Source organism: Notamacropus eugenii, chromosome 3 (assembly GCF_028372415.1).
Source record: "Notamacropus eugenii isolate mMacEug1 chromosome 3, mMacEug1.pri_v2, whole genome shotgun sequence".
NCBI lineage: Eukaryota > Metazoa > Chordata > Mammalia > Diprotodontia > Macropodidae > Notamacropus > Notamacropus eugenii.
This window is the reverse complement of record NC_092874.1, coordinates 405,620,081-405,635,633: the sequence shown is the minus strand read 5'-3', so window position 1 is coordinate 405,635,633 and position 15,553 is coordinate 405,620,081. Positions and strand designations below refer to the sequence as shown.

The window sequence follows — 15,553 nt, the reverse complement described above, 5'->3', positions numbered from 1 at the left end:
GAGAGGCCTAAACTCAATATTACAAATAAGTGTCACTTAACAATTTTTAAAAAATGGTCAATTTCCTGATTCACTGATAGCCTTCCTTTCCTTCTAGTCTATCGCTAATGTCTTAGACCCTAATTATGCAAGACATGAGGCTGTCTGACAGATCAGGTCAATCCTCTCCCAAATACAAGGTGAATATAATTTAAAAAAAACCCAAAACAAACAATCCAGTTTTCTTTCACCTTATTCCCCACCATATCACATACTCTTCACTGAACTCCTGGCTGATACATGAACAAGATATTACAGTTCTTAGCCCTGAGTATTTTCTCTGAACTGTCCCTCATGCCCAGAATGCTCTCCCTCCCCATCTCCACCTCCTGGCTTCCTTCAAGTCTCAGCTAAAATCCCATCTTCTACAAAAAGCCTTTCCTGATCCCTCTCAGTTTTAGTCCCTTCTCTCTGTGGATTATCCCCAACTTATCTTGCCTATAGATTGTACGCAGTTGTTTACATGTTGTCAGCCCTATTAGATGGTGAGCTCTTTGAGGGCAGAAACCATCCTTTGCCTTTCTCTGTACACCCAGTGTTTAGCACAAATCCTGACACATCAATAAATAAAGAAATAAAGAAATAACTACTGACTGACTAACTCTTCAGCTCCAGGACCCCGTTGGATGGTAACAGAATTGAAAAAGTACCAAGAAAACAAAAGTCCAGGAATACATAAAAGAATACATGGTGAGAGCTATAACTTCTAGCTTTAAACATACACATACTCAAAAACACTCCCATCAGTCCTGTATCTATATTTCCTTGGAACAATGCTCTCAAATTTGGTTACACTCAAATCATATCTTCATAAATAAGAACAGATTTCCCCTTTCCTCTCAACACACGAGAATAGAATTTCTCCTTTTAACTTTTTCTGACAGATCAGGAAAGAAGAATCAAAAGCAGAGATTCTACTGATGGGAAATTTCCTTTTAAAATGTCTTCCCACTGAATTTTTCTGTTATTTTAAAAAGATAATCTACTTTGATACAGAGGAGAAAGCCTCACTGATGGATAGGGCTTAATCCCAATTTAAAACGAACACACACACACACACACACACACACACACACACACACACACACACACACAGGCATCACCATGGAAGTCTGTGGTCCAGTTAAGTTCCTAACTCACGGAGAAAAGAAAATAGATGTAGGTAATGCTAGGAACTAAAGACTATGAAGTCAATCAGAGCAGTCTTGTTGATGAGATTTGGGGGAGATTGGGAAGAAAAAGAAAGGGAATGTTCCATGAAACATAGATTTTTAAAAAAGAAATTCTCATGGACCTGAGAAGGCTTTGGTATGACCTTTCTTGAAGGAGAGTAAAGCTGTAGATGTATCTGGCATTGGAATTGTATATCTATAACTGTGGTACTTACATCAATCTTCTACCTCCAAAATGGGAAGTTAACTGCTACAGTATGTTTCATTCTTGTTCTACCCTCATCTGAAGGGTTGTACTTCTGCTACAGAGATTATCCAGTGAAAAGTAAAGACAAGACCAAGCATCTCACTTTGGGAGAAAGTCTTTAGTGGAACGTGGATAATTAGTTTTTGTTTCCCTTAAAAAGCAAAGCAAAACAAGAGAGAGAAAGTAGGGAGGGAGGGAGAGGACAGGAGAGAGAGAGAGAGAGAGAGAGAGACAGACAGACAGACAGACAGACAGACACAGACAGACAGAGACAGAGACAGAGAGAGCATGACAGCATAGAAGGGGGGAAGAGAAAAAGGGAGAGAGATGGAGAGAAACCACTACACTAGGCTTGTCTCTGCCCTAAGGCAGATCTATCCATCCTTCCATCAATCAACTTATCTGTCTCATCCATCCATCCATCCATCCATCCATCCATCCATCCATCCATCCATCCATCCATCCATCCACATACCTGATGGGATAGTCAGCAGCACTGAGGTTAATGAAGAAGTCCCATGGCCAGTCTGTCATCTCCATCAAGTCCCTCATGCTCTGGAGATAGGTGGACAAAAGACTGGCACCTCCCCAGATGGTGGCCATTCTCCAGGAGGTTACACGCACATTTTGGTACTGTCCAGCAAACTGGAGTACTTGTCGATGCAGATAATTGGACCTCTTTTTCAAGGAGAAAAAAAGAACCATATTCAGCAACATGTAAAATATATTGATAAAACCTTCACGTTTTCCATTTCTTTTTAGCACACTGGACTTCAAAAAATATCTGATTTTTCCAATCAATGAATTCCAGCTTAGAGTCCTTAATGAGGTTAAACTGTAACTAGGCCCCAAGGTAGAAAAATTTAGAATAAAATCTAGAAATTTAGTCAATAAATATGATAACTCTCCTAGAGTGAGGAGTCTTCCTGGCTCCTCCTAAAGGTCTGCAAAGAGGCAAAAATGCTCAGAACAGGTTAATTTGAACATTCCAACCACCCCTTTTATTTTTTGACTTCTTATAATAATGTCAGTTCAGATGGACATGACGTAGTTAGATAGTTCCACAAAACAAGAGATAAAGAGGCATATAAGCAAAGCAAACAAAATAAATTTTAAAGATTCCCCTTTCCCAATATTTAATAGGATCTACGGTACAGGCCAAATGTTACAGATGGAGAAAGGAGAGTGGCTTTTACTATGGGCAACCTTCTTGATGGGAAGAAAAGGTAAGTGACAAATAGGGTGTCAGAAACAGACAGATTGACAGATGGTGAAACAGAAAATTTGTAACAGGTGATATATTACCTTGTCAACATGGATATAATAAAAATGGTCTTTATGGTAAATAGCCTTAAACATGCGCTGGAGCTGCCGAGATGCCCGGCCATGTACCACCAAGACAAAGGCAATCCTGACAGGGTTGGCAGGCATATACTCCACGGAGTCCTCATCCCACCGCACATTGTTATTGGCTTTGCCTGTAAAGAAATCCAAGAGATCAGAGATGTGGATGTGTCCAGAAGGCTATAGAAATCTGGGGTCTACAGAGGATTTTCTTCTTTTAAACCATCTGATCAAAGAATACTTCAGTTAGGTACCTCAGAAGTCACCTGAATCAAACTACAGGGTATAATAGATTGAAGACTGGGCTTGAGGAGAGGTAGATTGTAGTCCTACTTCTTTTTTTAATTCTTGTTAATTTTTAATTCCAAATCCTCTCTCTCTTCCCCTCCACCACCCATTGAGAAAGCAGGAAAAACACATTTATACATATGAAGTCACGCAAAATATATTTTCACATTAGCCATGTTAAAAAAAAAAACAAAATAAAAATAAAGGAAGCAAAAGAAAATAAGCTTTAATCTGTACTCAGAGTTCCTCAGTTCTTTCTTGGGAGGCGGATAGCATTTTTCATCATGACTCTTCTAGAACTGTCTTGGATCATTATATTAATCAAAGCAACTAAGTCTTTCACAGTTGATCATCATTACATCACTGCTGCTACTGTACACGATGTCCTCCTGATTCTGCTCATTTCACTTTACATCAGCTCATATAAGTCTTCCCAGGTTTTTGTGAAACCATCCCCTTCCTCATTTCTTACAGCACAACAGTACTTTAACACAATCACAATATTGCAACTTGTATAGCCACTCCCCAATTCAGAGGAATACCTTCACTTTCCAGTTCTTTGTCACCACAAAATATTAAATATTTTTGTACATAAGGACATTTATCTTTTTCTAAAAATTTCTTTGGGATACACATCTAGTAGTAATATTGCTAAGTCAAAGGATTTGCATAGTTTTGTAGACCTTTGGGCATAGTTCCAAATTATTCTCTAGAATGGTTGGATCAATTCACAACTCTAATAAAACAAGTGTCCTTTTTTTTCTGCATCTCCTCCAGCATTTGTCATTTTTCTTTTCTGTCATGTTAGCCAATCTGATGAGTATAAGGTTGTATCTCAGAAGTATTTTAATTTCCATTTCTCTATCCACTTACCAGCTGTGTGTGACTTTGAGCAAGTCATTTTACCATGCTGAGTTTTAATTTCTTTATGTGTAAAATAATGATGTTGCACTATCAGAGGTTCCCAAACTTATTTGGCCTACCACCCCCTTTTTAAAAAAAATTCAGTTCTCCCCTGGAAATCTACTTTCTGTAACTCTGTACTTTTTTTGTTTTTCAAATTTGCTTCATTTCAAACTATTACTGCCCTCTCCCCATTGTTCCAGTGCCCCCAGGGGCCAGTATCATTGACTTTGGGAACCTATGCACTATGTCTAAAATTCTTTATAGCTCATATAGTTTACGATTCTATGAAATGTCCAAGCTTATCCTGAAAACCTGCTCACTGTTCTTTAAATCAGCTTCAAAATGGCCCTTCCCCAACACTCCTCACTCATCCTTACAAAGGTCATAGTGATGGCGTCTCTGATGGAAAAACACCACCTTGTTCAATTCACTCTGTTTCCTTTGCTTGACTTGATTTTCATTGAGTCTGATCTAATCTCTTCCAGGCCCTGAGAATGTAGGGCTCCCACATCTTCACAGCCTCTGAACTCTTGCTCAGATTATCTGTACTGTCTATCCTGTCATAAATCATTTTCCTTGTTTTGGTTAAAAACAGATCTGGGTCATCTGGGAAGCATGCAGTGATTGTCCCACTCCACTTACCCTCTCACCTTTTTTCTAAATTAATAGCAGACAAACAACAGGTTCCATGATACTTAAACAATAACTGAGGTAGTAAAAAATCACATTTTCTACCAAAATGCCTTTTTAAAATGATAATTTTTGCAATTTTCATTTGTATGCCCCAAATCTCCCTACCACAAAGTCCTTTTATCACCTGAGAAAATTGTTCATTATTAACATTACTGAGTTTCTTAAAGAAAATCCATTTCTTAACTGATAATACTTCGGAGCTTCAAGAAAGAGTTACTATTCTTGCCCTGAGGCACTGTGGGGCAAATTCAATTTAATTAACTTTGAATGAATGAATAGGTACTCCATGCAAAGCAATGTGCTGGATACCAATACAAACAGGGCACTGCCTACCTTCCAGTAGTTTATAATCTCATCTAATGGTGGAGATTATGTATAATAATGACAACATGCTAAGAATAATAACAATAAAGAATTCAGTCTGATCCAATCCAATGGTCCTTTACCAGGTGTCTGTTACTGTACAGTTTTTGCTTCACTTTATATCACTTCAGTGTCTCTCCCCAACCTGCATGTGGCATGAACACACGCACACACACAGAGGCATGCATCCAGTAAATCCTTACGATATGCCTGTTAATTAGAGATGTGGAATCCTAACACTCATCCTGCCTTTCCCTAAAGGTCTACTAAGAAGAACTCTCAGTTCCCTTGAGTCAGACTAATCCGAACATTCCAACTGCCCCTTTATTTCTTGACTTTTTATGATAATGTCAGTTCAGTTACACACTGAAAGCTATAGTGACTATTTCTTGTGATATGACGGCTGTAGGGACTTCTCTGCGAGTATCTTCCTCTAACAAAGGTGAGTTCCTTCCCTGCGAGTCTTTGAGAATTGTCTGGGGGCAGTGAGATGTTTAAGTGACTTTCCCAGGGTCACGCAGATAGAATATGTCAAGGGCACAACTTGAATTGAGGTCTCCTTCATATTAAAGCCACTTTTCTTTCCATTACAACATGCTGCTACATAGATTCTTAGAATTTATTTAATTTTTTTTTTTTTGGATGCAATTGGTACTAAGTGACTTGCCCAGGGTCACACAGATAGTGATGGGGAGCTTAGGTGCCTGTGCTTGTACCCCGTTCTAAAATCACATTTCTCACTAACCTCAAAACACTATCCCTTGCAGCTTCCCCCTCGCCCAAGGACACTCTGCCTAGCAATTACTCATGAGTGGGCCCTAGCAAAACACTTCTCTCTCTCCCTGGTACAGTAACAAACTGTACCATAGGAATTATTAGTTTGACCTGGCTTTGTACTAGCTCATAATGACATTCTGTAACCACTGGACTATCTATACCAACTCCCTACCACATTACATACATCCTGGACTCCTCATTATGTGTATCCTAGAGTTTAGATATATGTATACTCCCTACATCTATCTTGTCAAACAAGACATTGATTGGTGGCAGACTGGGCAATCTTCAGTTGGCCCTGACTGCTAGTTAACTTAGTGACATAGCAGACCTAAAAACCATACCTCTCTGCGCCCGCCACCCCCTTAAGCTTTTCCTGGTGAACTCTGGATAAAACACCTGTGCAGTAGATACAAAAAGTGCATGTTCCTTTAAAAACTGATCACTCTTTAATCCCACCCCACATTACCTAGTTAGCATATTTGGCACATGTATTTACTATAGTTTATGCTATATAAACTTTAACTATACCCCTTTAAAGTGGCAGGTTCCTTAAGAACTTTTGCCCACTAAAAAGTGTAAAAATAAATCTTTGCCAACTTGACTTAACGTCTGAGTTCATGAATTCATTCCAGAATTCACATTGACGACCCTGTCCAGTACTCCAGTCCTTGAGGGGTCCCTAGAACCCCATCAAACTGCATCACTAGTAAGTATCTGAGGCCTGATTTGAATTTATGTCCTCCTGACTCCAGGGCCAATGCTCTATCCACTATGCTAACTAACTATCCCTCAGGTTCTTGGAATTTAAAGACTACACAACAAAACAAAACACCCCAAAAAAGTCCCTGCCTTCAAACAACTAGCATTCTAAAATATGCAATGGTAAATATATCTATGACATTTTGAAGAGACAGAGATAACTCACAACTACTGATATTGGAAAGGCTTGCTATTTCCTAACAAATGAGTTGAAATTTAAAGGAAGCTAGGAATACTAAAAAAAGTATAGGTGAAGGAGGAGTGCCTTCCAGGCATACAAGACAACCCCTACAAAGGAACATGCGCAGGAGACTGAATTGGAGCCAGGTTTCCTTCTGGGAGTGGGGAATGTGCCCAGGGAAACCAAATACAAGCAAATCATTAGAATAACGATGTCAGGTTAAAAATAAAGCTAACTCCACCCTGGGGTTATCCGGTCTAGGGAGAAGTGGCAGTAATGTCAGACTTAAGAAAAAAAAAAAAAAACAACTGTCAGTCTGGGGCATGCTTGTTTCAGAGACAGGGAGGGAGGGAAGAAGGGAGAGAGAGAGAAAAAGAGAGAGGGAAGCAGCCCAGTCTAGTGAACCGAGCCACATAGAGGAGGAGGTAGCTGGGAGTGGGAGATGGCAGGGATCCAGGCTCCTTCCTTTCCATACACTCTCAGAAACCAACACAAATCCTCATTTCCTGAAGATTTCCCCAAGCCTTGTTGTAGTTGTAACTAAAGTGGCCTGAACTGCTTCCTTTATTTATATGTCACATTCCACTTTCAATGCCCCACTAGATCCAAGTCAGCCTCTCCTCTCTTTTCCAGTCTTAATCAGAGCACGGGTATGAGGCAGCAAGGTGTGCAGTTCCTCCCTCCATGGAGGGAGGAGAGGATGCTCAGGCACTACTATCATTTCCCAGCTCTGCTGCCAGTGGTAATTTTCTATTTTTGATCCAAGGCTCCAAGTTTCTGTAACAGCTTTTCCCAGAAGCTGCACTAAAGCTGAGGAGTTATGCTTACCCTCACAGGAAAGGGTCTAGATGGAGAGACAGCTGCATGGACTTGTCTGTGTTGACGTGTTTGTTTTCATGCACCCACATCAACTCTACTGACTCTCCTTAGAAGTTTCATCATGATATAAAAAGGATGAATTCGTGAAAGGCACAGGATCTCACCAGCATCTTAGAAAACTTTTCTGAAGAATACAATGTGTAAAATGGGGAAAATTCACTTAGGATGAGAAGAAACAAGTGATTTCGCTTCAGTTTCTTGGTCATGTTTGTGATATCCAAGCAGCACCTTACAAATAAGAAATGAACACCTGAATGGTTAAATGTTACTCACTGGTAGACAAATTCTTGCCAGCTATGTGGTGCTACAGGAGGGCACTGGACTGGAATCAATATATGTGATTCAGTTTACTTGTTCCATGTCTTAGTACCTGTGTGACCATAAGGAAGTCACTTCAGTTCTCATGGTCTATTTCCTCATCTGTACCATTCTTTCCAGGAGACCTAGAGATTCTTTCCAGAGACCCTTCCAATTTTAAATGTAGGACTCTATGAAAAGCTGTACTTGTCACATTTTTAACTTGGTTTTCCTGGAAGTAATCAGGAAGAGAGAAAAACATACACACACACACACACACACACACACACACACACACACATATACACACAGATCAAAGGGGGGTGTGACTTTGGAAAGATCTTTAAGAATTTTGAGTTGGTAAGAGTGGAAATAGTCTGGGTCTGGAGGTCAAGAAACTAGGGTTTTAGCCCCAGCTCCAAGGTTACTATTATTTTTATTACAGTACTATAGACATGCTCATTTCTAAGATATAAATGTTTACACTGAAAATTTAACAATCATTGAGCATGTTACAGCTGCTTCCACCATGGTCTTGGCTATATCTATCAATATTTACCAATTCAAAAATAAAAATGTTTGAGTGTATAAGATTAATTTTGACCTTATGACCTTCCTAAATGATGTTGGGTACCCCTGGGATCTGAGATTACACTCTGAGAACCACTTACCTAGGACATTGAGAGGTTAAGTAACTTACCAAAGGTTTCACAGCTAGTATTGTCAAAGACAGGACCTGAACACAGGTCTTCTTGACTCAGAACAGCTCTCTATCCATTAATGAGAAATAAATAAATATGAAAATAGCTTACTATGTTCAGTAGATAGAGGACTGGGCATGGAGTCAGGTTGGTATGAGTCCAAATCTAGTCTCAAGACACTAGTTGGGTGACCTTGGGCAAGTCACTTAAACCCCTATGCTATGAGGGGGTTGAAAGAGATGGTCTCATGACTTCTGAGAACCAAAATGGTGGAGTAAGAAGTAAGCTGCTCACACTCTCCCTTACTGACCTCTGAAAGTCCAGAAAATATAGCCCCAGGAAAACTTGGAACAACTGAGTCAGCAGAAAGATGGGGGGCAGCAACTGTGTACTCCAGGAATCCTGTAGGATTAATGGGAAAGGCCCCTCTCACTCTGGGGGAGGGGGAACAATATAGGGCAGGAGGCATCCCAGCAAGCCAGAAGCAAGCCCCATCTCAGCAAACAAGGGGGAGATCCTGAGATCCAGGTGGCATCCAAAGCCTTTAAGAAACACATGAATTGATCTCAGACCATGGAAGAGCTCAAAAAGAATTCTGAAAATCAAGTCAGAGAAGTAAAGCAAAAATTGGGAAGAAAAATGAATGATGCAAGAAAATCATGAAAAATGAGTCAACAGCTTATTAAAGGGGACCCAAAAATACTGAAGACAATAACCCCTTAAAAATTGACTGACCCAAATGGCAAAAGAAATCCAAAAAGTCAATGAGGAGAAGAATGCCTTAAAAAACAGAATTGGCCAGATGGAAAAGGAGGTCCAAGAGCTCACTGAAGAAAAAGATTCCTTAATGCTTAGAATGGAGCAGATGGGAGCTAATGACTTTATGAAAAATCAAGAAATTATGAAACAAAACCAAAGGAAGGAAAAATACCCAACAATGTGAAATATCTCATTGGAAAAACAGCTGACCTGGAAAATAGATCCAGGAGAGACAATTTAAAAATTACTGGACTATTTGAAAGCCATCATCAATAAAAAGAGCCTAGATATTATCTTTCAAGAAATTATCAAGGAAAACTGCCCTGATATTCTAGAAACAGAGGGTAAAATAGAAGTGGAAAGAATCCACCAATCACCTCCTAAAAGAGATCCGAAAAGGAAAACTCCTAGGAATATTGTAGCCAAATTCCAGAGCTCCCAGGTCAAGGAGAAAATATTACAAGCAGCCGGAAAAAAATAATTCAAGTATTGCAGAAACACAATCAGGATAACAAAAGATCTAGCAGATTCTACGTTAAGGGATCAGAGGACTTGGAATATGATGTTCCAAAGATCAAAGGAGCTAGAATTAAAATCAAGAATCACCTACCCAGAAAAATGAGCATAATATTTCAGGGGGAAAAATGGTTATTCAATGAAATAGAGGATTTTTAAGCATTCTTGATGAAAAGACCACAGCTGAATAGAAAATTTGACTTTCAAACACAAGAATCAAGAATCAAGAAAAGGTAAACAAGAAAGAGAAATCATAAGGGACTTACTAAAACTGAACTGTTTACATTCCTACATGGAAAGATAATATTTGTAACTCTTGAAGCTTTTCTCAGTGTTAGGGTAACTGGAGGAATTAGATACATATAGACAGAGGGCACAGAGTAAGCTGATTATGAGAGCAGGATATCTAAAAAAAATAAAATTAAGGGCTGAGAGGAATATATTGGGAGAAGGAGAAAGGGAGAAATAGAATGGGGTAAATTATCTCTCACATAAAAGAGGCAAGAAAAAGCTTTTTCAAAGGAGAGGAAGAAGGGGAGATGAAAGGGAAAGAGTGAAATTTATTTTCAACAGATTTGGCTTAAGGAGGGAATAAACATACTCAATTGGGTATGAAAATCTATGTTACACTGCAGGAATGTAGGGGGAAAGAGGATAAGCAGGGGGGTGGGGGGATGATAGAAGGGAGAGCAAATGGGATGAGGGGGTATTTAGAAGCAGATAATAATTAGTAGATTAGTAATTATTAGAAGTAGATAGTAGGATCCAACAATACAGCTTCTAGGGTTGTATCTCAAAGAGATCATAAAAAATGGGAAAGGACCCACATATACAAAAATATTTATAGCAGCTCTTTTTGTGGTAGCCAAGAACTGGAAATTGAGGGAATGCCCATCAGTTGGGGAATGGCTGAACAAGTAGTGGTACATGAATGTAATGGAATACTATTGTGCTACAAGAAATGAGGAACAAGTGAACTTCAGAAAAACCTGGAAAGACTTATATGAACTGATGCTTGAAGTGAACAGAGACAGGAGAACATTATACACAGCAACATCACAGTGTTTAAGGGCTGTTTTTGATAGACTTACCACTCCACAGCAATGCAAGGACCTAAAACATTTCCAAAGGACTCATAACGCAAAATGCTATCCACATCCAGAGAAAGAACTATGGAGTCAGAACATAGAATGAAGTACACTATTTTCTCCTTTGTTATATTGGGGTTTTTTTTCTCATGGTTTCTCCCATTCATTTTAATTCTTCTATGTAACATGACTATTGTGAAAATGTGTTTAATAGGAATGCATGTATATAACCCATATAAGATTGCATGCCATCTTGGGGAGGGAAGGGGAGAAAATATGGAACTTATGGAAGTGATTGTTGAAAACTCAAAACAAATAAATTAACAAGTTTGAAAGAAAAAAGAGAAATGATGAGCACATAGGCCAGAAAAAACTGGAAAGAATTATATGAACTGATGCTGAGTGAAATAAGCAGAACCCGGAGAACACTGTATACAATAACAGCAACACTGTGTCCTGACTGACTTTCATAGACTCAGCTCTTCTCAGCGATGCAAGGATCTAAGACAACTCCAAAAGACTCATAGTGGAAAATGCTCTCCAGACTGAGAGAAAGAACATTGGAGTCTGAATGTAGATGGAAAGCAGACTATTTGCTTTCCTTTTCTTTTGTTGTTTTGTTTTTTCTTTCTCTGTCTCCTCCCACTAGTTCTAATTCTTCTTTACATCATGACTAATGTGAAAATATGTTTACTATGAATGTATAAGTACAGCCTATATCAGACTGTATGCTGTCTTGGGGAGGGGGAGGAGAAGGAAGGAGAGAAAATTTAAAACTCAAAATGTTATGGAAGTGAATGTTGAAAATTAAAAATATATATACATATATACACATACATACACACACATATACATAAACATACATATATATATACATACACATACACATACACACATATATATGTATATACATATACATACAAATAAACAAGTAAATAAATAGATTGTCTCTTCCAGGTATAGATCTTATAATCCAATGATGTAACACACCAAGGCATAACAGGTAAGGTCCTCAACTTGGAATCAGGAAAACTGGTATTCAAGTCTAGCTTAATACTTACTGTTTGACTGATGAGCAAGCCATTTCATCTCTATGTGACTCAGGTACCTAGGAATTATTTACTAAGTCATGAAGAGATTGGCCTTCTATTTCAGTGGGAGGTTGGGGTAGGGGAAGGTCTCCTACACTGAGGAAATCACAGATGCTATTTTTACACAGTAACATAATTTGAATTGTCATTGGTAATTCCTACTCTAGCACCCAGTACAGAGCATAGGCCATACATGGCAGGCACTTAAGAATTGTTGACTAATCCACAAGAGTTTGCTCAGTTCCTATTACCAGAGCTCAATAGTTCTTCCTTAAACTATACCATCTCCCAGCATAGCATGCTTTTGCTACTCCTTGATACTCTCCAATAAACCAAGAAAATTGCCTTCTGTACCATTTGTGCCAAACAAAAATTAATCACAAATGTGAAAGATACACTCAATCCACAAATCCTCTGTAACAAAGGCCTTCTTAGTCTACTTATGTTTCAACAAGGCTTTCTCTAGCTAACACCCAAATAGCAGAGTCCTGTCTGACTGTTATAAAGCAGTGGGTGGTCAGTACTTTTGAAACTGGACATGCTGGAGGTAGGAGTTGTGTCTAAATGTGGCTTTTAGCCTGAAATTTACAGCTAGAATTTCATCACTATAAAGGAAGTAGGGTAATAATAGTAAGATTACTATAAGCTCAAGGAATTAGGAGTTTCCCTAAACTAGCTGAGATAGCTTGGGTAGTATCTTACCAAAATGTGATTCATTTCCCTCATCTGTAAAACTGGTACCAAAGTACTTAGCTCTCTTCTCCTTCTCCTCTTCCTCCTTCTCCATCATCAGCATCACATTAGCTAGCATTATACATCATTTTGAAGTTTTCAAAGCCTTCAAATATAATAAAACTGGTTTTGGAAAGTAAAAAAAAAATTCTACAAATATTGCCACTGACAATCCAAAGGAAAAAGTCTTACAGATTCTCATCTGCTGGCTAGTGGTCTGTATAGTCCTTAAAAAACCCAGACAATCCTAAATACCTACTGCTTAGGAAGGTAGTCAAGCCCCAAAAGAGAACGTTAGTATTAAAAAATTTACAAGCAAGTTGGGGAGACATGATTAATAAGTGGGAAACAATAGTGAATACACATAAAGACTGCAGAAGACAATAAACAAGTGGCCTAGGGGGTCTGAGTGCTAGGCCTGGAGTCCACAAGACCTTATTTCAAAACCTTCTTCTGGTACTTACTAGCTGAATATCTCTGCTCAAGTCACTTAACCTCCTGTCTACCCCAGTTTCCGCATTTATAAAATGGGGGTAATAACAGTACATGCCTCACAAGGTTATTGTGAGAGTCAAATGAAATGCAGCTTTGGGCTCCTCTCATGTTAGCGATTATGATCCCTTAACATAACAATAGTTAATAGCTATATAGCACTTACTATGTGCCAGGCTAAGTGCTTTCATTTGATGCTCATAACCCTGAGAGTTAGGTGCTGTTATGAATCCCATTTTACAGTTGAGGAGACTGAGATAAAAGTTGTGACTTACCCAGGGTCAAACAGCTCATAAGTGTCGGAGGTTGGATTTTAGCTCAGTCCCTGCACTTGATCCACTGCCCCACTAGCTTCTTCTATTGGACAATCTGGGTCAGAGTTCCAACTTTGGACAAATTTTCACCTCTTTTTGGACAAAGTTTCACTGCTCTCTGCCTCAATTTTCTCAGCTGCAAAATGAGAGGAGTGTTGGGCCAATAACAATATTCTATGGCTCTCTGTGGCCACTCCTTCTTTATACTAGCCAAATGAATTTTTGTATTCAGATTATCAAAGAGCTTCCTTCAAAATAGTCCTGTGAGATAAATAGTACAGGTGTTTTCATTGTGCAGATGAGGAAACTAAGGCACAGAGACATGCCGCGGCCTGCCCATGCTTACATAGCTAAATAAGCATTGGAATCAGGATGCGCTCCAGGATGTCAGGGACTTCAGTGCCTTTTTTTCTGAAGGGCCTGTCAAATGCCCAATTAACCCTAGAGAACTGTTGCTGCTGATAAACCGATACTGTCAGGCCACTTTCAGTTTGATTTAATGAGAAAGGTGGGGGAGAGGAAGAGTATAGTAAACAAAATTAAAATGGGAGGGGGGGGGGGGTAGAAAAAAATATTCAATTTTTGAGTTTTTGAGAAAGATATGATAAAACTTAAGTGATAGGATAATAGAGACAGCCTGAGCCAGCAAGATGTAGGTAATGCAGACTGCTCAAAAAGAATGAATTTCTCTAATTGCTAGAGATGTCCACTGCCTCATCTCAGTACTCATGAACCTATACAAAGTTAGATAAATCTGGTTGTCAGGCTTATTTCTTATTAAATTTTCATTCTACTCTTTCTGGGCATGTAACAACACTAGATGTCTAGAGGAATTCCACTCAGCTGCTTAATCAGAGGTCATTAGACTCTGTGTAGAATGTTACTAAACACTGCATACCCTTTGATCCTGCTTCCATTGAGAAGTCTAGAGAAGAGAAAAAAAGAGGAAAAAGATCTTATATAAACGAACATAGTCATAGTAGCTTTTTTTGTGATGACAAAAAACTGAACACTAACCCTCAACTGGGGTTGGGATAAATGAGGTGTGTTGTAAGAATGTGATGGAGTCTTAAAATTTTGTAAGAAATGAGGAAATTGATGATCTCAAAGAGACATGGAAAGATTTATATGAACTGATGCAGAAGGAAGTGATAAGAACAAGAAGAAACATTTATACTGTAAAAACGAACAATTTTGAGAACTTTTACAAACTGCTGAAGACTGAAATAATCAGAACTAAGAAAACAATTTACACAATAAGGAGACTGGAAAGACAAAGAACTTGGAGATGTGTAAGAACTTGGATCAATACAATGTCCATCTTTGATTCTGGAAGATTAATGATGAAACATGCTATCCATTTCCTGAAACAGAGGTGATAGATTTAGGGTGTAATAGAATGATGCATACATAAATATATACATATGGTATAGAATAGGGGCATGTGTGTGTGTGTGTGTGTGTGTGTGTACATATACAGCCAATGAAGGAATTTGTTTAGCTTAACTATGCATTTTTATAAGCATCTTTTTCGTTTCTCCTTTTCCACAATGCAGTGAACAGTAGAAAGCAGAGAAAATAAATTTTTGTTAATTAAAGAAACTATTTAATAAAGAGGGGGTGGAGCAACAGATGCAAATAGTGCATTCATTTTTAGATAAGGTCACTACATTACTAGTTCTGTTAAATTATTTTATTTTATTACAAGAGACCTCACAGGAATAGTGTGTGTGTGTTTCTGCATGTGTCTATGTGTTTGTGTAATTGTAAATAAATGTAAAGAGAAATCAATAAAACCTCTTTTTAAAAAACATTTATTTTCTAAACCCACATAAATCATCTATATTTCTATATGTTACTAACAAAGTCCAATGGCAAGACGTAGAAAGAGAAATTCCATTTAAAGTTACTG

The 15,553-nt window shown here is 38.5% G+C and overlaps 1 protein-coding gene across 1 annotated transcript in view; it reads right to left on the bottom strand.

Moving 5' to 3' along the window:
• Nucleotides 1–15,553, bottom strand: part of XYLT1 (xylosyltransferase 1) — a 422,682-nt gene that overhangs the window by 120,057 nt on the left and 287,072 nt on the right. Inside the window, exons 4-5 of the mRNA XM_072598097.1 lie at nt 2,764–2,936; nt 1,934–2,136 (exon numbers count right to left, since the gene is read on the bottom strand). Coding sequence (XP_072454198.1) covers nt 1,934–2,136; nt 2,764–2,936 — 376 coding nt within the window. The remainder of the gene's footprint in view (nt 1–1,933; nt 2,137–2,763; nt 2,937–15,553) is intronic.